The following is a 24,994-nucleotide window of genomic DNA, read 5'->3' on the forward strand; positions in this document are numbered from 1 at the left end:
TAACAACCAATAATTAATGTTCTGGAGTTAGCTATGTTCACCTCAGACCAAGCATTCTCACAGTTTGTTTGTATTTATTGAGATTTCATCAAATGTCTTTTCATTTCTCTGATATTGGAAATAAATCATAGGAGAATGTTTCGTTATCTTGCTAAGTTTCATTTTCAAATATCAAAATAACAATTGCATGTCAAAAGAGTACAACATCTCTTTTAGAAGAGTTTTTTTATGGAATGAAAGTCCATGTTACGCACACTAAGTGGTGTACGCCAGTTTAGGTGTGTTGCTGTAGATTGTTTATCACTTTTCTTTTAGGGCTAGTGTTTCTTTTGGTTCCTTAGTGCTCATGACTGAAAATTCACAAAGACTTTAGAATTGATAAGTTGTTTACTAGTATATAGAGGACAAAAAAGTCATATGAAATATAGATGATGCGAAATTTTTCATTCCACATTGGATACAATCCAAAGAAATGTTGAGTCCATACTTCCACTTCTTCTTCTACCACTAAGTGACCCCCGTCATTTGGGTGACTATCCTTTCACTGTTTGCACTTCAAAGTATAACAAGTTCAAATGAAAATTTTATGCTGTACATAAATTTTATACATATGCCAATAAAAATATGGGACTTGAAATCTAATGTACATGCAGTAGTCTCTTGAATGAGTCAAGACTTTCCTCAGCGGTCATAGAGGCAGGTATTACTAAGGTGTTGCAATCTCTTATAATAGAAGGACTCGTTCCTAATGCTGGTGTTGCAAGATGGTATTTGAAAAGTATAAACGTAAGTATTTCTTGAAAATGGGGTCCGCTCGACAGTCCGACGGTTCGATAGTCCGACGGTTCAATAGTCCGACAGTTCGATAGTCCGACGGTTATATAGTCCGACGGTTCGATAGTCCGACATATCACACCGAATATGATATAAATAGGTTACACTACAGACCTGAAAATGGTCCCTTCATTAAACTAAAATTTTTAGGAAATCCATTGAAGAATTAAAAAGTTAATTTAATTTTAATATATCGACACATATACGGGCCCAGGTCATTTCATGTCCACTTTCAGGTCTTTGGTGTATCCCGATATGGACTACTTAGCCCCTAAGAAAGACCGTATACAATAAAGATCGACTTGTTTTGGAAGAGAAAGTCGCTTAATTACACCACATTCGCCAATTAGTTGAAGCGTTAAATAAAGAAAGATGCTTATTAAACACAGGGTACATTTTATATTTTAAAAACCTTTACAGGTAAGTATATTCGACGTTCCGAATCCTCTAGTCCTATTATATAAACCTTCGTAGGTATATATCGTCTTCATTCGACGTTTTTAATCGGATCTTTTTTACTATCAATTCTGAACCACGAGACTTTTGTTAAAAAAAAAATCCGATAAAAAAACGTCGTATAAAGACGATATGAACCTACGAAGGCTTATATTATAGGACTAAGAATTGTCAGGCGTTAGCCCTATGTGCAATTGTGCAATTTTTAAACTATGATAAAAAATTAACTGATAAAGATTAATGGTTGGATTTTAACTTCATATACTTGCTTTAATACATAAAAAATGCGTCGGATATGTTAAAGATATAACTTGTTAAAAAAAACGAATATTGATACTTAAATTATCATAAAAGCGATTACAATTGCAGACACGTGTGCCGCGGATTACCCCTTTTTCATTTATTTTTTATAAGAAAATATTCTTTCATATTTCAACCTATTTTAAGCTATTCAAGAATTTCTCACTTTGCACGTGTGTAATAACGGTGATGCGCGTTACCATGTTGATGATGCAAGCACAGGAAATATGGCACTGCATTGGCCCCTATTCCTTATATAGAAATGTCAATTTTGTTTTGAAATTGACATCTTTGAGTAAATTGAAAGTTCCCATGAAAAGATGGTATATAAAGGACTCTGCTGCCCTTTACCATTACATCTCTAAAATGGCTGCTAGGGTCATTTCTGGAAATCGCGGAGGAAAAGTGTTAATATACAACGGTTTCAAATACCAGAAAAACCGACAGAGGATTCATGCTATATACTGGCGATGTTGGAGGCAAGAGTGCAGGGCCAATCTTCAAACAAATATATTCAACTTAGATGACCAAGCACCTAATATAGCCGGAGCTAGGAATCTACACTTTTGTATAACCCCCAAGTTACATTCTTTTATTTCTTTTAATTCAGTTGTGTTTAATGGAGTCCACCCTTTATCCAATAGATGATACATCAGTTTGGATTCGAAATCAATACAATCCAAATCTATACAAAATTAAACATAAGATAGGGGTTTACTTTTGGCTTAAGGTTATCATAAAAAAACAAAAACAAAAAATTAATCTAATTACATGTAAGGATTATGTACCCTTGTGTTGCTTCAATGCTAAACATATGGAAATTTTATAGAAAATCCACAGTCTTCATCCTTGTTCTATCATATTTGGCAATTTGATGACTGATAGATATAGGATTAATGCATGCAGTGCTAGCGTTGATTTCCTTAAAACAAGTTTATTAATGTAGTTATTGGTTAGAACAAATAAAAATATGGACCAAATCAAGTACACCTTTTAGGGTGCGCTCGACTTTAGTTACTCTGCACGAGGTATTTTGGAATTTACAGGTTGGTTAGAACTTTTTGTAAAAAATAAACACTAGCACATCATAGAAAAGCAAGTGAGTAATCTATGTTTCAATTTTTATAACAAAAAATCTCTTTATGAAAGGCTGTGGATTTTCTATAATAATCTTGGTTTATTTGCCACAAAGTACTCTTTTTCTATTAAATGCAATGCAACAGTAAATAATAATGTGTCAAAAATACGTCCTTTTGCGCCACAACTTTTTTTCTCCAATGCGCCACCTGTTTTAAAATTACATGATATCATTTGCGCTAAAAATAAAACATACGATTGCGCCAATAAGAAGAAATTTGACTTCTCTCCTCCTTTATTCGGACTTGGAACCGGCAGTTTACAAGGGACTGAATGTTGCTGCATCATGCAGCATGGGTACATCCAAGTTTAATGTATGTAGTAGCTTATAACTTCACTTTATTGTCCAAAAAAAAAAAAAAAAAGCCGTGGTGTCGTGGTTAGTGCATCGGACTTCTAACACAAAGGTTCCTGGTTCGATTCCCGTTCGGGAGGAAAATTTCAGGGACTGAATTTTCGGCTCTCCCTTGACACCATTTGCGACTATGGTCTTGAGGAAACGACGATAATCTGTTGGATGGGCACGATAAGTGACTGACCCGTGTTAAGAGAGAGTCATATATCTTGCACGTTAAAGACACCCTTGTAGATTTCGAAAAAGAGCAGGCTAATGCCGCTACAAGGCAGCACTCGCACCCGCAAAGTGGAAAGGGATTAATCCACTATAATAAATAAATATGTTTAAACTAAAAAAAAAAAAAAAAAAAAAAACATTGAAGGATGAAATGCATAAAACAGTTCATAATAATTCCTGTAGAATGCTTCTGCTCCATTACTGGTACGTCTTGTGGTAGACAGAGTTTCAGCCCATACGGATTGCGGGAACAGTCAAAGCACTGTGTTCAGCAAAACAATAAGTTTTCTTCTCTCTCTGTACATGGACTGTCTAATGCAATTCAGGCCATTTCTCTCCAGATGCTCATCTTCATGGTGAAATATCTCCGAACATATGATACTTTTTAAGCCAAAAATAAGAATACATATTAATTATTAATATTTATGATAGATATGTGTACACCGGGTAAATTGACGCAAATGAGTTCCGAATTTTGGCGCAATTGATACATTTAGAAAACAAAATCTGGCGCCAATGATACTCCTGAAAAACAGTAATTGGCGCAAAAGGACTGCTGCCAGTTTATAGTCTTACTGTACAACTCCTTAGTCTTAAAAGTCGCCGGGAAATTAATCAGTCTGTTTAAACTTTGTAACATAATTAACAAATATTTTACACCACCTATGAACAAATTTCAATAAATTGTTTGACTGACTCTAAGATTGGATTATTTATAAGTTGTTACAAATAAATGTGATTCATGATCACGCCGAATTTCCAAAATTGATCATATCATTTCATACTGTACAGTATATTCCGGAATTTATTTAGAAATATTTCGGTATTTGTGCTTGTTTTACTTTATTTCAAAGGGAGATAACTCAGATTATTTTGGGAAAAGGGAAAAACCCATAATAAAAACGAAATCAGAAAGCAGTAATGTTAAAAATATTGATATTTTACAAACGATAAACAGGTAAGAAAGAAAAAAAGCATGAATATTTAGCTTTGATAAGGAGACTTCTTTTGAAAATTGTGTTTTGTGTTTGGTTTTTCTTTGCCTGTGGTGTAGCCTACAAATGAGTTGTATTTTCAGTTTTAAACATGCCAGGAATAACCACCAATTGGTCACCAATTGACATATCATGGTATAGACCAATTGGTGTATAATTCTTTGTTTTTCAAAACAAATTATTTCATCAAAATGGAGCATTGTTTTCTTAAAACCATATTATGGTATGAAAACTTGTCAAACATTCCTAGTTTAGTATAGTGACATAACATATTTCATTTAATCAATAATTGTATTTGAAGTTTCTTCTATTGTTATTTTGTCAATTTTTGATTGGCAAATTTACCACTAATCACCTGTCAATGGACATCAATACTGTCTGCAGTCATGTGATCATGAGTACAACTCCACAGGTGAATGGAGCTCTTTGTTAATACTGAACTTTCATTATTAAAAGTCAATTATGGTCAATAGTACAAATGTTTCAGCAAAAGAATTGTTGTACACATGCATTCATAGAAAACAAAATAGATTCAAACAACATGAATTGTAGACTTAATAAATATATACTTGATAAATTCAAAAGTATCAAAGATACTTTAAGAATTAAAGATGTTTTTCGAGAAATGTATAAAGACAAGGAAAATTTTATATGCTACAACATCTCCGGTTCACGTACTAGAATTGACAGGTTTTATGCAGATAATGAATTTATTAATAAAATTAGAGAAATTAAACATATTCCATATAAAAAGTCAGATCATAAAATTGTTCAGATTAACATACAATATAAACGGAAAAAATGGGGTCGTGGTTTTTGGAAAATGAATAATAGCCTACTTGAAAATGAAAATTATACCGTATTAATATCAAATATTATCAAACAATGGAAAGAAGATAAACTGAAATATGACCCTCTTAAAGGTTGGGACCTCTTAAAAAAAACAAATAAAAGAAACAACAATTAATTTCTCAAGGGTCCAAGCAAAAATTAGTAAATCGAAGTTGAATAAGTTATATGACTCACTATTAGTTGAAGAAGCAAAACCCTCTCAAAACTGCTCTATAATAAATACAATTAAGGACGAAATAATAGCAATTGAAACAAAAGAGAAAATAGGAACATTAATCAGATCACGTGAGTGTTTTTGTAAAGAAGATATTAAGAATATCAAAATCTTTAAAATAGCAGAAGAAAAAAGAGGCACAAAGAAGGAAATAAAATCATTATTTGATAAAAACAATAAAGCTACTTGCGATAAAAATTCAATAATACAAATAATTCTAGATTTCTATTCTGAGCTATATACTTCCGATGGCTATAATGATCAAGAGGTTGATGAATATCTAGGGAAAATAGAATTAAATGAATTAAAAGATGAAGATTGGTCAGCTTTAAACCAATTCATAAGCAAAGAAGAATGTCTAAATGATATTAAAGATTTCGAAAACAATAAATCACCAGGTATAGATGGCCTAGGTAAAGAGTTTTATCTAAAATTTTGGAATATAATTGGGGATGAAGTTGTTGAAATTGTCAATAATATATACTTAAAAGGGGAATTAACCGAAACAATGAAAATGGGTATAATCACATTAAATTGTAAAAATAAAGGGGATAAAAAAGACCTAAAACAATGGAGACCTATAAGCTTATTATGCTTTGATTATAAATTAATCACAAAAACTTTAGCTAAAAGATTATCTAAAGTAATAAATAAATTAGTTGATATAAAACAAACAGGAGCAGGCAAAGAAAAAAATATTTTTGATAATATTATCTCGATTTCAGACATTTTCGACCATATGAATTTAAACGATATAAAAGGTTTCTTAATAAATTTTGACCAAGAAAAAGCATTTGACAAGATTAAACATGAATTTCTTATTAAAGTTTTAAAGAAAATGAACCTACCAGTAGAATTCATAAGATGGATTAAGATACTGTATAAAGATATAAAAAAGTAAAATTCAAGTCAATGGTCAGTTAACAGAAGAAATTTTAATTACAAGATCAGTTAGACAAGGCTGTCCGCTCTCTATGAATTTATATGCCTTAGCTATTGAAACACTGGCAAGTTCAATAAGAAAAAATAAAAACATAAAAGGCATTAACATTCCAAATTTAAAAGATCCAATAAAACTTTTCCAACATGCTGATGACTGTACAACAATAACAACAGATATTAAAGATTATTACTTATTTATGAATGAATTCAAAAAATTTGGTAAAGCATCAGGAGCAAAAATAAATAAAAACAAAACGGAAATATTAAATATTTGTAATGCCCCAGAAGAAGACACTTGTTTAAAACTTTTAACAAAGGAGAGCGTAAAAACACTGGGCATTTGGTTTGGTAAGGAGAGTCAAAGTAAAAGTTGGCTACCAATTATCCATAGTATAAAAAATACAGTAGAAAAATGGGAAAATAGAAAGCTAAATTTTAAACATAAACTTATTGTTATAAATACCTATATCATTAGCAAAATCTTATTTGTTGCTAGAGTTGTGTCCCCTTTACCTGAATATCTCACACCAATAAATAGATATATTTACACTTTCTTTTGGGGTAGGAATAACTCGGAATATATAAATAGAAAGTCTCTATCACAAATGTATAATAGAGGTGGACAACAAATACCATACATAAATCTGAAAATAGATGCCATGCTTTATCCAAAGAGCTACTTTTTTTTTACAAGGAAATACATCTGTTTGCACATGTTTTATGATATATTACTTAGGTTATACATTAAGGGAGTTTAATTCAGAATTAGGAAATAATAAATACCAACATACTATGATCTTACCAAGAGTTTATACAAAATGAAAAGCTCTCTTAATAAATCATAAGAATAAAATTGATTTACAAAGTATCAACCCCAAAAATATTTATAAGAAAATTCTCGAAATTGATAATCATAAACATAAAATTGAAATAAAGTTTAGCTATGTCGATTTTACAGATATATGGAGTAATATTAGGAATATCAAAAGCAATTACCAGCAAGATTTTATTTACAGAGTTGTGCATAATGCTCTTCCTACTAAAGATAATCAAAAAAGACGAAATTATAGTAACGTTTTACCCATATGTTATTTCTGTAACTCGGAAAATGAAACCCTAAATCATTTACTGAGCACTACATTGTAAAAAATTAAGACTATTCTGAAAATATATAAATGACTTCATTAGAATAGAAATAAATGATGAAACTTTTGTTTTAAATGAATTAAACTGTTTGTTATTTAATATACCACAGGAATTATTCCCTTCAATGTATGCATATGTTTATTCAATTTATCAAATTAGTTGTGTTATCAGTTCAGGTGGTTTAATTCATACTCTTAACACCACATTTCATAGAAATAGAGATATATACTTAAATAAAAACAATATTACTTAGTATTATATATGATACTTATTATTATAATTTGTGTGTATATGTTATATATTTTCTTTTTCAATAAAATACTTTTAATGTTCGGAGCACAATGATGACAAAATTTTGGCCACATATACCTCTTCCACCAACATGAGAAGGAAGGTTGAGGCCCAATATTATATTTTTGAATAAATTGTTTTCTAATTATTGGTTAAATATATCTATTATTAACTCACTAGACATCCGTTAATAAGTAAAGCCCAAACCCAGCTTCTTTCTATGCATATATGTTCATCACTCTTTAACAACTATTAAGTATTAATATTATATACTAATTATATTACTGTATAAATTAAAAGTTAAGTCATATTGTGATTTTTAGAATTGTCTTCCAAACCCTTCAGTCTGAGTGCTCATAAAGAGAAAAAAAAAAAAACAAAAAAACAAAACGCGCATTCTCAAGAGATGCAGCAGGCTTTGACAAAACTGAAACTTTCGGAGGACTCAATAAGGGTCATGAAATATGTTGCAAGTTGCAAAATCATGCTCCTATCTCATACTAGCATTTAATTTAAGAAAAACTTGCATTATACATTTTTTGTACATCAATTGGTCTATACCAATATACCTCAATTGGTGGACTATACGTCAACTGAGGTATAATCCACCAATTGGTGGTTATTCCTGACCTGTTGAACAAATCAAGTATTTTTTTTCTTTTTCCGAATAGTCAATACGGGAGTAGACTGCTAGGTATGAGTGTAAAACTTCCCGGAACTTGTGTATACAATGTATACATGTTATAGTTCATTGTAGTTAGATTAAACATGTTAAACACATTCTTAAACCAAGGACATTTGAAGTTATATTTCCTTGCTTAAACAAATCAAATATAAATGACCTTTAACATTTATCCTTTGATATTCAAGTTATACACAGTGTAATGGGTAGATTTCAAGTGACACTTATAATTAAATTCTCTCGTAGGCGAGTACACTAGTACTGGACTTAAATAAAAAATATATATGTCTTACTATACAAATCCTTGTCATTTTCAATACAGTGAATCAAAAGACACATCAAGACAATAAATGGTTGTACTGACTGACATGACTGAGCCAAAATGTAACATACTTTTATAGCAATTTTAAAAAAATAATCTAAATTTTATTTTATTGCCATGCTCTATTCTGTCATAATAACTTAAAGAATAAATTAGACAGCATTTGGCATTTCGTCTTCACACTCTTGAACTCACCAAGGCCAAAAATAGAGGGTCCTGTGATTGCCTACAAAATGTAATTGGGGTTGAGGAGTTCAAAGTTTAAGGGCCAAGTGAGCTTTAATTTTCTCACTACTTGGCGTCCATCATCTGTCGTCCGCTGTCTGCCGTCATTAACTTTAACAAAAATCTTCTCCTCTGAAACTGCTGGGCCAAATTTAACCAAACTTGGCCACAATCATCATTGGGGTATCTAGTTGAAAAAAATGTGTACAATGACCGCCAAACAACCAAGATGGCCACCATGGCTAAAAATAGAACATACATGTAGGGGTAAAATGTAGATTTTGGCTTATATCTCTGAAACCAAAGCATTTAGAGCAAATCTGAGATTGGGTGAAATTGTTAATCAGGTCAACATCTATAGATCTGCCCTGAAATGTTCAGATGAATTGAACCCGTTGTTAGGTTGCTGCCCCTGAATTTGTAATTTTAAGGAAATTTTGCTGTTTTTGGTTATAATACAGGTTATTACATGTATCTTGAATATTATTATCATGATTATAGAAAGAGATAATATGTATATTTTTTTGTAAACAGCAATAATTTTCAGCAAAGTAAGATGTCAACATGACCAAAATGATCAGTTATTTCCCTTGACAGTCAATTTTTAACAATTTTTTCGTAAATTTTTGTAATCTTTTACAAAAATCTTCTCCTCTGAAACTACAAAATGAAATACTAAAACAAATTTAACCAAACTTGTCCACAATCATCATTAGGGTATCTAGTTTTAAAAATTGTGTCTGATGACCTTGCCTGCGAACCAAGATGGCAGACATAGCCAAAAATAGTACATAGGGTAAAATGCAGTTTTTGGCTCATATCTCTGAAACCAAAGCATTTAGAGCAAATTTGACATGGAATTAAATCATGTAAATGTTCATTAGATCAAAAATCTATCTGCCCTGAAATTTACAGACCATTCAGGCAACCAGTTGTTGGGTTGCTGCCCCTGAATTGGTAATTTTAAGAAAATTTGGCAGCTTTTGGTGATTATCTTGATTATTATAATAGATAGAAATAAACTGTAAACAGCAATAATATTTTCAACTGTGACTACTGGGCCAAGTTCATTTTAGAAAGAGGCAAGCAGTAAGATTGTTCAGTAAAGTTAGATCTACAAATTGAGGATTTCATAAAGTTATATGTCTTCATGTCCCCATGGGTGTGTTTTCTTATGTTCAATTTAAAGAAAATTCAGCATTCCCCAATCTTATTCAAATCTATAACAGAGTTTGAACAAAAAAAGTATGTTATTGTCTCACAATCTCATTTGTTATAAGGCTCTTATTTTGTGTGGTTTTCAACATCATTGAACATGTTAAGAGAGAAAACACCTGTTTTTAAAATTTGGATTATTTGTGTGCATTAAACAAGTCAGAGATCAGAATAATGATGAATATAAGTTTTTTACGAAATAATGCTCCACCTCCTTCATAATCCTCTTAATATGCAACATCAATCTCTTTAAATAATTTAAAGTATTACCAGGGTTTTCATAAGACCTGTAGTCATAAAATAATTTCAAGTCAAGAAAAGATCATTAAAAATAGTATTATAGTTCCTAACAAGATTTTGTGAGGGAATTCGATGTTTGCTATACCACTGTTCATTTCAACACACGTTATAACAATACCACTATACCAATCGAAATGAATTTTTTTGCAGTGTTTTGAGAAATGATTTTACTTTGTAGTCGCGTATTGTTTGTGAAACATTTTATGTTTTAAAAGGATGAATTTTCTGTATAAAGTCAATAATTATGTGGACTTTTGAAGCCCAAACTTTGTTTTGCCTTAAATACATACATGAAAGTTCCGAAAACTGTAACAACACAGAACGACATGTTTATGAAATGATAGCAATACATTTAGTTCACAAATTTTTATTCGTTATTGCAAAAAAATTAACTTTGAATATCTTACATTTTCTCCCTACCCAGTTTACCCCTATATTACTTATTTTGATGTGGACAGGTCATTGTTATTGAAAATTATGCAATTTGATTGGATTAAATTATTACAGTTTACCTTCAAACTGTTTATGCTTTTCATACATGACTATTGATTAAATCAGAACGTGCATGAATGTGACAGTAACTAAAATGACCTTCAAACTGGACATTGGATGAGTTCATGTTATGTTTTATCAATGAAAGTATAGGTACGGAAGGTAAGAATTGCCAATTCTCCTATTTTCACAATTTTTCTCCAAATACATAGTAGATAGATTATTTTTTTAATAGGCAATTGTGGAGAAAAACAGAAAAAGTTTACAAATAAGAAGTTTTATTCCAATCAAAAAGTCATTTTTCGAAGAGAAATGCCAAAATACATTTTACGCACGGCTACGCCAGGTAAAAATATTATTTATCTTACAAAAAATATCATTTTTCAGTCTCATAGGAACATACTAATTACAATTAATCCCAAACTAAAGAAGCCATTAAATAAAGTCAAAATATGTCCGATCTACCTATTGACCCATAAAGTCAATACGATCGTTTTGAGGTCAATTTCGTCTACCTCACAAAATCTTGTTAGGCACTATAGATCGAAATTAATTTACATAGTTTTTATATTCATAATTAAAAAGCTATTCTTAAAGTTAAAGGTCTTACTTTTCTTTTCATCTGTGACTATTTTGATTATAGATATTTATTGTTTTGCCATAAACTCAATAGTTTTTTCTGACTCTTTTTATTAAATGCAGTACAATTAATTCAGATCATGTATAAGCACTGTCAATTGTAACAAAAATTACTTGACAATTTATGAATGAATATAGATATTACATTTGCTTTGGAGTTACTCCTCTTTCAGTGATATCACATGTAATAATTTGAAAGGTGGACATTGTAAAAATTTATTAACGTGTCATTTTGTATGTTTTTAGAAAAAGATAACAAAAGAAGACAAAATTGGAAAACTGCTCAAAACATGCATACATTATTAGATTACTTAATTCAACCTAACCTATTACTTCTTTATGATTTGAATATCTTCAAATTACTGAATGTGATTGGTTTGTTACATTATTTTTGAGAAACAACTGATTTTTCAATGTTGTACAATTTAGTCGTCTCAATTAGTTTTACACAAGTTCTGCAGTCTTTTCTTCTTTTCTTCTGGTATGATGATTCACTTTAGTTTAAGTTAGTTCATTTCTTTCTATCAAATGAAACAGCCAAAATAAATAAACCAACTTGTTGTTTTGTAGGTAAAATTTTGGCAAAAAGTGATTTATTGTATTTTGTATAATTTCAGTAAGAAATAAAAATGGTAAAAGAGACAACCACATTGGGAGATGGGAGATCTGCAGATTCCTTCAGACCACAAGATATCCAAGTACCTAATATTGTTGTTTGGGGTAAGGATATACATGATTAAACAAGCAATTATTTATTGATGAATTTAGAATGATTGTGAAACTGAGGCTCAACTCCCTCACACAATATTGACCGTAGACAAATATTATATTGATTTAGCTTTTCCTTTTATGCCCCTATTTGTTCATAAAACTCCTAAAATATTTAAACAATCCTTTGCTTTCAAAGTTTGACTCTGGGTCTCTCAGATAAAGCCATTAAAATCCAGTATTGGTTTTTTTCCAGATCTCTGAATTCATACTATTAATGTTTTTTTTTATTTACTAATCCTAAGCATAAAATCTATTTATTTAATATAATTCAAAGAAGATATTTTGTAAATTCTTATTTTGCAGTAACCAAACAATGCTTGATAGTTCATGATCATGATAATGAGTATCCAGAGGTTATCAGGAATCCACAGAATGTTCCTCTTATAAATACATGTACACATGTACATTTAGATAAGATAGTTGATAGTTTCATCATGGGAAACAACTGATGAATTCTCCCATCAAAATTTAAATTTTATTCTTCAGAATCTACAAGACAGGTACAGAATTGGGAATTAGCCTATGTATCTGAAAAAATAGCAGAACAACCTAAAAACCAATGGAGAATAAGACAACAGAGTAAGTCATACATCACCATTCATTTGAAAATAAATAAATTTGGTGTATTTACTGTCTTCTGATTGGTTAAAAATATTAGTTTTATTTTCAATGTTGTCAATTTTTATGGCGACACGCCCACTCTGACGTCGTGTATTCATACGCCAACATGTGTGTACGTTGTTATTGTTAATGTAAATTCTATAAAAAGTTCTTTTAGCCTTAGTTTTAATAGAAATTTATTTATAATGAATGGCAATAATTTATTTTGAATTTATTGACCCATAAAATTAATTCTTGACTCTTCACATTTTACATAATCGGCTTCGCGGATTATTCAATGTGAAGAGTCAAAAATTAATTTTATGGATCAATAAATTCAAAATAAATAATAGCCATTCATTAAATATATTTTGGTAGAATTTATATTTTTTTTTAAATTTAAATCAGAACCCTTAAGAGGTGCTACCATTACACAAGAGTCATAAAAGAGAATCTGGATGGAGTTTGTAAAATTTATTTTAATTTTACCGGTCCCCTATGAAACTAAAAATTAGAGAATACAATATCAGGTCGTAATATGTGTACAAGCTTTTTTCAAGCTGAATTTAAGTATTTAGGGGACATTATACAATTATTGACTTTTGATAAGGTTGATCAAACCTCTGGTCAGAGATGGGTCCGATTACTTTCAATGTAATTGATTAAATAACAATTACTTTGTCATTTGTACGATTAAATTAAATTAATGATTACATCATTTCTGAAAGTATCTGATTAAATTAATGATTACATTAGCAAAGTAATCATGATTACATCTGATTACAATGAATTTAAAAACAAAACATTTTGAATGATGTGAATGAATAAAAGTTCAATATAACTATAGCATTTCTGAGAAAGTATTTTATTTGGTTCAATTATAAAATAATAACTTCAAATTAAACTTCATCTATTTAAATAAACACCAAATTTCACTACATATATATACATTACACTTTATCACCAATGATCTCTGAATTATTTTGAATTAAATTTAATAAAGATATATCATAATCAAGAGTTTTTTTTTATTTGTCTTCTGACCTCTTTCATATGTATTCCAAGTTGCAGTTTATGGAAGTTTAAATATGGATGAAATACAGTTACCAGTTAAAACTATGTTAAATTTTAATAGAAATGTTTAATCAAATTGTAAACAATATGTACAGTAAGTACTAAAAATCATTGCAATTTACATGTCCAGTCCAAATACATTTTTTAAAATTTTAAACAACATATTTGTCCAACTTTTAATTTAGTTTGTGCTAATTAGATAAATTTTCATGTCTGATTTACCTTTTATCATATATATTTCCCTACAGCTATACTCAGTTGGTAATTGCAATAAAAACAAACCTTAATAAGTCTCATACCTGTCAATTCAAAGTTGACAAAAATCACAAAAATTAACAAAAGATTATAATTCAGGGTTAAAGAAATGTATTACTTGAATATATAACAGTTATTATCGAATATTAATATGAAGATCATTATAAAACGATGAATATACATGTATACAATATCTTTTACTAAGATAAAAGGTATATAATTGTACTATATGTCTCTGCTTAGGCTAATGATGACTTTTCAATACTGTAACAGTTTATTTTTTACTGAAGTAGACATGCGTAAAGTAACCAAACCATTTTAGTATGTTAAAAATTTATCAAATATGAATAACAAAGAGGTTCATTTAATGACTAAAAACACAATTTTAGATTTTTTTTATTGTAATCAGAATGTAATCAAAAAGTAATCATGATTACAGGGTATTTTGAAAAGTAATTGATTAAATTAAATTACATGTAATCAGATTTTTGGCTGATTAATGATGACACTGATTACTTGAAAAATTGTAATCAATTACAGCTGATTAATGATTACAATTACAATTACCCCAAGTCTGCCTCTGGTGTTGATATTCATCGTATCAACTGAAATAAAAAATCAACAATTGTTTTATTATATGAATTTTTTTCGTCTTTAATTTTCAAGTATTTTCTTAAGAAACTGTTAAAACTGCTGCCTGTTTTATACTAAATATCTCATGATCTTAAATTAAAAATGTTCAAAAAAGTTTACTAAAAACAAATTAAATATATCAAATACAAGAAGAAAAGAAAAAAATACACCAAAAAACAAGAAGAAAAATAGACAAAAAACAGGAATTTACTTGACATCATTAACTTACATCATTGATGTAACTTGTTGCCTTGAAATCTATATTTGGGTACATGGACACTGTTCAAAATCTTATATTAACCTCTCTTAATTTTTGCCATGATGAATATAACGTTTTATTAAAATGGATCTCCTATGCTTGTAGCCAGTGAGAAAACAGTTCTTTATATATATTCTTAATGCAAAAGTTTCCAAATTATGTTCACTTGGTGAAGTACTGACTTGAATTATTTACTTGTTTTAAAAATTCCAATAGGGAACATACCTTACATTATTGTAGTATTTAACCAATTTTTTAAGACGTTTTGGCCATTGGCCTTCTTCAGTTTCTTTATTTTTAAAGGCAGTGCTTTAAGGCCTGACTTTCAAGTCATGAGGTTCATCTTTCCTTACGCAAATTTTTGCTGGGGGTCATTTTGCAAGAAATAGATCCGGAAATGTTTAAATTTCTCCTCTACTTTTTGTGGTATGTATTGGTTTTTGTTCCTTTCATTTACATTGGGAAACAAAGAAACGATCAGTGTGTATTGTTCGTTTTAAAAATCTGTTTATTAATGTGTCTTTTGCATTATAAGCAGTCAATCTGATTACAAACTATCATTATTCGAATTCCGTGTGGAAAGAGGTCCGTTCAATTTCGAGTACTATTTGCGATCTAAAGATATTTTAAAATCATTTCACTCGTTGATATAACATGATATTATAATTAAAAGTCGACTGACCGTGAATTATATTGCATAATATACAATTTAAAGTATTTCTGTACGTGAAGCCGTATGACGTTATAGTTATTTCGGTCTCAGTTATGTAAAATATGAAATTATCGTTCCTGAATAGGGTTCCACTAATTAAAGACAAGAAGCGTCAAAAAGTGATAAGAAGCGACAATAAAATTAAAATAGCGATAAGAAGCGACAATATAATTAATTTAGCGAGAAGAAGCGTCAAGAAGACTATATAGCGACTTTACATAAATAAAAAAAATGTCATTGCAACAACTGATTCCCCATAGATATTAAAAAAAACATGCATTATTTTTTATTATAGGGGCGGTTATAAAACATTTTTCATATTACTGTACATTGATAGATAAAAATATGTTTTTATTAAGAAGAAAGGGATTAGTTTTTATTAGATATAAAAAAAAATATATTTTATGCACACGCTCAAAATTGGCCATCAAAACAAAAAAAATTCAATTTCCTTTTAAAGAATTTATTGAATCAAAACCATGCAATATCATTTCCTTTCTAACAGTGAAATTCTTCTTTTTCATAGGGACATATTTGATAGGTGTAGCTTCACCCTATCACATCAAATGAGAATAGCCTCGTGAGAGAATTACGATTCGCTTGTCCCTTGTTAGTTATTGTCGCTTCGTCACTAAATTAAACTTATTGTCGCTGTTTGTCTCTAAAATTCTTCTTGTCTCTTATTAGTGAGACCAGTCAGTTCCGTCCTTAACTTCCGTTTTTTGCACTGCAAAACAATCACAGTCACAATTAACGATGCCTAGTCCTTGTTGGTGTGTACCTGAGTGTCATTTAAGAGGAGGACTTGCATTTCTAAATGACTTAATAAGAAGGAAAAGTTGGATCAACGCCATGGCTCAAACTTAGATTGTCATGTGCGATGTAATCGTGTAGAACCCATATCAATCAGCTGTTGTTTGCAAGGCACATTTTACTGAAAACGACTACGTTCAGGAAACTATTCATGGTAAAACTTTAGTTTCTTTAAGAAATATATACTGTTATTTATATAATCGCCATGCAAGTAAACCAAAGTCTGTTTGCAACCGCAATTATCGTTTTAGAATAAAAAGGGGAGTGAATTCAAGACGTCATAACTTTTGGGATTACGATTCAATATCATCTGTTTGACATTTTTTGGTTAATACTACAATTGTATGGTTTTTCTACAAGAGATATATTAAACTGATAATTATTTTAGCAGTAATTATGTAAATTTCGGTTGTAATGACAAGAATAGACCTATGCCTCGGGCTTTCTTGAAAAATATCAATGATCATCAATGACAATGTAAACAGGAACAAAACATTGACATGAATGATGCTCTCCACCTATGTTATAGTTATTTAGGTATGTGTGTTGCACAAGTCTTTCACAAGTTTCAAAAAAGCAAATGTTATAAAACTTTTTTCAGGGCACATACCCACTTTAGTCTTTATAGAGACTTGTCTACTGCCATGCATTCCCATCCTATTTTCATGCACCATTTGTAAGCAAGAGACTGAATGGTTTACAAAATTAAAAATCAGGACGGTGTCCCGTTAAACCAAAAGAACTAAACTGGATGAATATTGTAGGAGAAATCTAGAGGAAAGTTTTGAATTTGTGAAATTGGTTTTCCTGAACAGATGTAGGCCTACATTCATCCTGCAGGAAAGATTTATAACTGTCCACCACCAACTGACGAGCTAATGTTGAGCTTCACAGATGGAATTACTCAAACACCATAAATGCCTATGTTTTCAGCACAGATTTCACAAATCACGACACAGCTGTGCAATTTTATGCCCCACCTACGATAGAAGGGGGGCATTATGTTTTCTGGTCTGTGCGTCCGTTCGTCTGTTCGTCCGTCCGTCTGTCCCTCTTCAGGTTAAAGTTTTTAGTCAAGGTAGTTTTTGATGAAGTTGAAGTCCAATCGACTTCAAACTTGGTACACATGTTCCCTATGATATGATCTTTTTAATTTTAATGCCAAATTAGAGTTTTTACCCCAATGTCACGGTCCACTGAACATGGAAAATGATAGTGCGAGTGGGGCATTCGTGTACTGGGGACACATTCTTGTTTATACCTGTTAAGAGTCGAAAACTAAATATTATTTTTATATAAATAAACATATATTGTGTCATTTTAGAACTTATATTTTTCCAAAGGATGCATGAATGAAAGTAGTGAAATTCATTTTGCTTTGATATATAGATTTGAATTACAATTGTTCATGTTATTGTAATGCATATAAAAATAAGGAGATGTGGCACAATGTAAATATATGATATTCTGTGAGTTTATCAAACTAAAGGGGATAAGAAATGGGTATTTAGCAGTTACAGGACTGTACTACTTTACAATCTCCAACAATGAGAAAAACTCATACTGTAAAGAAAATTTCATATATACAAGTAAGTTTTGTTTTTGCATTGAATAATTTTCTTCTATTGTCTTAAAAGCAAATATGGGAAGTGGTTAAAATGCTAATGAGACAGCTTTTATGGCCACCAGATGTCATTGTTACCTTGATTAAAAACTCCTTTTTAGCTCACCTGACCTGACTCATCACTTGGTTTCGTCGTCCATAAACTTTTACAAAAATTCTTCTCTGAAACTACTGTGCCAAATTTAACCAAACTTAGCCAAAATCATCATTGCGGTATCTAATTTAAAAAATGTGTGGTTAGACCCGGTCAACCAACCGAGATGGCCACTATGGCAAAAATAGAACATACAGGTAAAATGTAGATTTTGGCTTATAACTCTGAAACCAAAGCATTTAGAGCAAATCTGACATAGGGTGAAATTGTCTCTTCAGTGAAGATCTATCTGCCCAGGAATTTTCAGACAAATTTGACAACCCGTTGATGGATTGCTGCCCCCAAATTAGTAATTTGAAGGAAATTTTGCAGAGTTTGGTTATTATCTTAAATATTATTATAGATAGAGATAAACTGTAAACAGCAATAATGTTCTGCAAAGTAAGATCTACAAATAAGTCAATATGACCAAAATTTTAAGTTGACCCCTTAAAGAGTTGTTGCCCTTTATAGTCAATTTTTAACAATTTTCATAAATTTTTGTATTTTTTGTTAATTTTTAAAAAATATTTTCAACTGTAAATACTGGGCCATGTTTATTATAGATAGAGATAATTGTAGCACCAAGAATGTTCAGTAAAGAAAGATCTACAAACACATCCCCATCATCAAAACCACAATTTTGTCATTTTATATGTGTCCGTTGTTTAATATGCACATAGACCGTCCAAGGTGAGCGACACAGGCTCTTGAGAGTCTCTAGGTCATTAATACAGGTAGATAACTTTATCATGTTTATACTGAAAAATAATTTTGCTTGAAGGGAGAATTTTAAAAAAGTTCTGTCTTCAAAAGAGTTGACATGTTACTATGTACATTAACCATTATGTTACTTGATGTTCTAGCAATACACACAGAACGGAGACTAGTCAATCTTTGTGAATTATTTTTCATAGGATAGGAGTAATTGAATATGTGTATATAATCAATAATTAAAAATAGTTTTATTTACATTAAAAAGGAAAAGTTCTTATGTCTTAAAAATGCATTTCATGGCGAGGTACAGAAAATATACTGTACACAGTAGACTATAGATATAGGTGAACTAGGTACAAGAGAACTCTAAATCTTAAATACTACAAACCACCTCTGTTCTATGGAAGATAATGATATAACTGGACTAGAAATACACACAACCTGTAATTAACTGCCTTTACAGCGCTTTCGCGCTTTGATTCTTTATAACTACATGGCTGACATTTCTTCACAACTACATAGCTGACATGGGAAGAAAAATAAGGAAACTGAAGAAGGCCAATGGCCGAAACATTTAGAAAAATATGTTTAATACTGCAATAATGTAAATTATTTAAAAGGCCATTGAAGTAATATTTGCTATACTTCTTTTGCATTTCAAGCCATTTTTGCCTTCATATTTTACTATCAATTATCAAGCTATGTGATGATATTACTTTATCAAGCTCCACGTTTCATAGCTTTAAGAATACTGTGTATTTAGTAAATGAATGCAGTTACACTCCCTTTGCCTCATATTAATTGTAAAATAATGCACTTCAATCGAAATAGTTGTTTGCCTTTTAGCATGACCCATGTTTTAAATGTATTGAGAAAACTAAAATGAAATTTGGAATTAATTAAATTGGAATATTATTTCATTTGAACTCTTACCAGATAACAATCTCTTGACATCAGTTGTCCATTAACTTTTTTTTAAATCCATATGCTCTGAAACCACTGGGACCTTTTGAATAAAATTTTGTCTGAATCATTCATAGTAATTGTATCTGTTGATGCTTTCAAGCAAATATGGCTGCCAGTAATATAGATTATACACATTTTTTCCCTTTTCTCTGCAGTTATTATCTTTTTGAGAATTGTATATTGTTGACTTACTATTTGATGTTAAACTTTGCCAGTAATATTATGTGAGTCAGTGATTAACCTAGTCAATTTATTGAGAGCCATGGTAATATAATGGAGATGTGCTGCACATGTATATGCACTAATTAGATATGTTCAGAATCCCAAAAGCACAACAATAAAACACATCTAGATGTAAACATGTATTTTTTTTTAAAAAGTGATCCATCTTTTATAGTGAAACCAATATTAACATCATTAATTTATTTTTACAGTGGAAACAATATATGGAAGACAGAAATTAGAATATTTAGAAGACAGAGATAGAGCATTAAAAGGAGAAGTGTTTTACACATGTTTACTGAAGTGGAGAAGACAACAAGAAAATGGACTCGCTCAAATATGCAAATTAGCACAGCTTCTCAGAGAGACAGGGTTTCTGGAGGTTGCAGAATCACTACAGCCTTGACTACTATGATATTGTGTTCTTTTATTTTATGTATATAGATGAATGTATGAAAGCAGGTGATGAATCTAAAGCTTTCAGATACTGACTGGTTATTGTAAGACCCACTATAACTTCATTGTAGACCATTATCCTGTCAGCTCTTGTGAAAATTATGAAAAATTAAAAAAACATAATAATCATACTAAGTGTAATGCATAAATTATTTGAAACAATTCTGTAACTGTAAGTTTATTTAAAGATTTTTAATACCATAGTTTGACTATCAGTAAAGTTCACAAAATAAAAAAAAAGTCACTTGCAAAGAAATCATGCAAACAACATTATTGCTTTCTATTAATAGCAAGAGCAGCAATTGTTTCAACAGTGACAAAAATTCATACAATTTGTGATTATGAATAAGAAGATGTGGTACAAGTGCCAATGAGACAACTATTCACCCAAGTCACAATGTGTATAGACAAATTGCAAGGAAGTGTCACCTTTTATTTTTTCACCAATAACAAAATATGTACAAAGTTACATGCATAGGAGACATATCTCTGTAAACATTTTGTTTTGTTGGATTTAAATATGGTATCCTTAAATTAATTTTGTTTAATGCTTTACTCAAGAGTTTAAATGGTTTGAAAATGCTTTTTATGATTGCAGTTAAGATATATCCTGGGAACTATTTTTATATTCACTGTTTGTTTTATGGGAGATTCAGCATAAATTGTATATGATCATTTGGTAGCTTTGTCCTGGGGACTATTTTCATAGTCAGGATATATTACATGAAACACTGAGTAAACATTTTAGCATAAATTATAAGTAGTGTTTTAGTAGATTTAACCTGAGAACTATTTTCATCTTCACTATGTTAAATGGAAGACTCTAAAGAATTGAGCATTTTAGCATAAATTGTATGTGATCATTTGGTGGCTTTGTCCTGGGGACTGTCTTTATATTCACTGTGTATTGGAAAACCTGTGAACATGTGAATATAGGTGGTCATTTGGTTAAAAGATGCACTTAAGTTATTGAAATGTCAGAATGATTGATTCACTCTTATTTTAATAGATAGATATCTAAACGATACTCTTGAGACATAATCCCATATACAATTGAAGGAAATTAAAATTAAAATATATTTAAGAGAGGTATCTATATAAGATCAAAGTGTACAGTCCTGTGAAAACATCTATTTATCTAATCAATTTCTCCATTGATCAATTTTATTGACATGATTAATGACCTTAGTGTTGAAATATCAGAAATTAAATTTCTACAGGATTTAAAATTTATGAAGCGGAAAGAGTATGTACTATGATGTTGAGGCAAATTTCAACTAAATTGATCTACATGTATCTGAAGTGAATGAAATACTTCATATATATTATTCAATGTATTTCATTAACTTTAATAATGAAATTCAAATAATGTGAGTCTCAACTAGCCAAAAGAGCCAAGTGACCTATTGTCATCATTAAATTGGTTTGTGTAAAAGAGGGACGAAAGATACCAAAGACACATCTAAAACAAACTGACAACACCATGGCTAAAAATGAAAAGGACAAACAAACAACAGCACACATGACACAACATAGAAAACTAAAGAATAAACAACACGAACCCCTATAGGGCTAGTACTGGGCTAATTAGAACTAAACTTAATAATCGTCATTGGGATACTTAGATGCTTACCAATATGGCCAATAATACTAAAAATAGACAAAATAGGGGATAAATGCTAGATTTTTTTCTATTGAAAGCTGTTATAGACAGAGGAAGTATGACAATGCAGAAATATTCATGAGATTTTCCTACTTTTCATCACAATTTCACTTAAACTGATTATCTTGAAAACTATCATAGGAAGAAAGTAACATGACATGTTCTATAAATAAGTCAACATGGCTTAAATCTTAAAACGAGTCCTTATCGCAGTTATTGCCCTTTAATGACAATTTATGCTCTTGAAAACTGTAATAGAAAGATAGAAACGTTAGTAAGCAAAAATGATGAACACATTATGATCTGCAATTATATCAACTGAGGCTGAAATTATGGATCATCTCCTTAAAGTTGTGACTGACCTTAAATGGCGAATTTTACAAATATTTGTTTGCTTTTAATCTTGAAAATTATAATTAATAAAGATAAACTGTCAACATCACTGCCAATTCCTCCTTAACTATTGCATAGAATGCATTCACTGTAATAGATAGGAAAAAAAATAGAACCTAACTGACAAGCAGAACAAGATCTACAAATTTATCGAATTTCTGCAAAAAAGTTGACTCCAGAGGTTCTGCCCTTAAATGAGGATCTGTTCATTCCTTTGTGTTTTGTAAAAACTACAAAAACTATAGAAGATAAAGAGAACATAAAAAGGCAAAAAATTACAATAATACAAGGTTAATAAAATGACATGTTTTTTATTTGGGACTCTTACTTTGTGAACTATAGTTCTTCAAAACTATGACTCAGCGAGTAGGTTAAGTAAAAAACAAACAGAATTTCTTTTTCATTTGACATTGAAATAAGTTATACAGACTTTGATTAGTATTACTGCCAATTTATGGCTGTATGATTTCCTGTCACATACGTTAGCGGGTACCTTGAACCTCCGGGCGTCCGTCAGTAAATCCGTCTGGATCATATTTTGCCAGGAATTATTGCAAGCGGATCATGCTTTACATATTTCTCTTCATGTATTAGTCAAATAGCTACGATTGATTCTTAATTCTTAAATCAATTAATTTATTGTCATTGTCTTCACCGTATAGCCACAAACGGCAATGTTTAATACATCTGAAAATTGAAAACCATTTAAATTCAGGGCAAATTGAAATTCAAAGGTCCTTTATGCCCAAGGTCTTATATAATTACATCAATATGGAATATAAAGATCTGAATGTTTTCTACTTTGGAAAACTGTTACATTGATGTGTTCCGGAGACTAATGTTTCCATTTCTCTTTTGTTCTCCCTCAATGCGGAAAGAAATTAAGACATTAATATTCAAATACTGTAATAAAACGAAAGAGGGTAAGAGAAACTAGGTTTTGCTTCGCAATTTTTTAACTGTTAGAGATACTACCAATTTCAAACAGTCAGGTGGACCAAAAACTTTAATCTGTAGTTCTAAATTATACAATATCTTTCGGAAATTTACTTATCAGTAATGTTCCCTACAATATATTAGTACAATTAGGACTCGCAAATATGCATAAACAATATTTAGATTTGTTTGACTTTGGTTTTGAACTGAGACTTTTTCAACACATTGTTGGCATTCCTCTTGAAACGAACTGTGCACCTTTCATTGACGTCACATATAATACACGATCTTCTTGAAGTATATATTCTAGGTACTGACGTTTATTGTCTTAATTATAGTTTTTTTTTTTATTTGTCCTTTTGCATATAAATTTTACTTTTAGTGTATTTCGTGTAATATCCATTTGACGTGGCTGGGTACTTGTACATAGCGTCATTGTGTTATTGTGCTACGGTTAATATTTGTATTTTTGTCTTTCATTTTTGCTTATACCCTTTAGTGTTTCATTGTTTCATATTTGTTTGTTTTTATAGTCATTAAGATTATAACACAATGTTGACTGTTGTAGCCATATTTTGACACTTTTATTCCCATGAAACAACATCATATAATTACGAGAGGAAAAATCGAAATTAGAATAATACTTACCGACAATGCTGACGTCATCATGAATTTGGGAAGGTCTTTATATCTGTATTTTTGATGCCATTTTTCTATATTTCATGATTCATTATAATTTATTGAAACTCGTTTGCTTCGTCGAAGCATCATATCCGCTGAGAGATTTATATTTTTTTATCGGTATTGTTTTTTTTTTTTGCCAATTATACCCTTATTTTAAATTTTAGCAACCGATATATATCTTTATCCTTTTTTTCGGCCTAAATTATTCTCCATTATTCTCTATTTTTTTTAACCTCATTCAGATCCTAAAATAATATTAAAGTGTCCAACCACCTGAAAAAATCTATATCTGTCATCCTTTGACCCCATTGCGATCCTCAAGTAAGATCAAAGTGTACAACAATCTGAAAACATCTATCTGTCATCCTTTGACCCATTGCGATCCTCAAGTAAGATCAATGTGTACAACCATCTGTAAACATCTTTCTATCATCCTTTGACCCATCGAGATCCTCAAATAAAATCAA

At 30.4% G+C, this 24,994-nt stretch overlaps 1 protein-coding gene and 1 long non-coding RNA gene across 2 annotated transcripts; both read left to right on the top strand.

Moving 5' to 3' along the window:
* Positions 1–4,142: 4,142 nt before the first annotated feature.
* LOC143057699 (uncharacterized) lies at positions 4,143–20,982 on the top strand. The gene is made up of 4 exons (XM_076231066.1): positions 4,143–4,259; positions 12,234–12,336; positions 12,874–12,966; positions 20,608–20,982. The coding sequence occupies exons 2-4, from the start codon at positions 12,246–12,248 to the stop codon at positions 20,799–20,801; spliced, it is 378 nt and encodes a 125-aa protein (XP_076087181.1). The 5' UTR covers positions 4,143–4,259; positions 12,234–12,245; the 3' UTR covers positions 20,802–20,982.
* LOC143057700 (uncharacterized) lies at positions 15,504–18,051 on the top strand. Its single transcript, XR_012972797.1, has 2 exons — positions 15,504–16,887; positions 17,335–18,051. It is a non-coding gene; the product is annotated as an uncharacterized LOC143057700 (long non-coding RNA).
* Positions 20,983–24,994: the final 4,012 nt, after the last annotated feature.

Source organism: Mytilus galloprovincialis, chromosome 13 (assembly GCF_965363235.1).
Source record: "Mytilus galloprovincialis chromosome 13, xbMytGall1.hap1.1, whole genome shotgun sequence".
Taxonomy (NCBI): domain Eukaryota; kingdom Metazoa; phylum Mollusca; class Bivalvia; order Mytilida; family Mytilidae; genus Mytilus; species Mytilus galloprovincialis.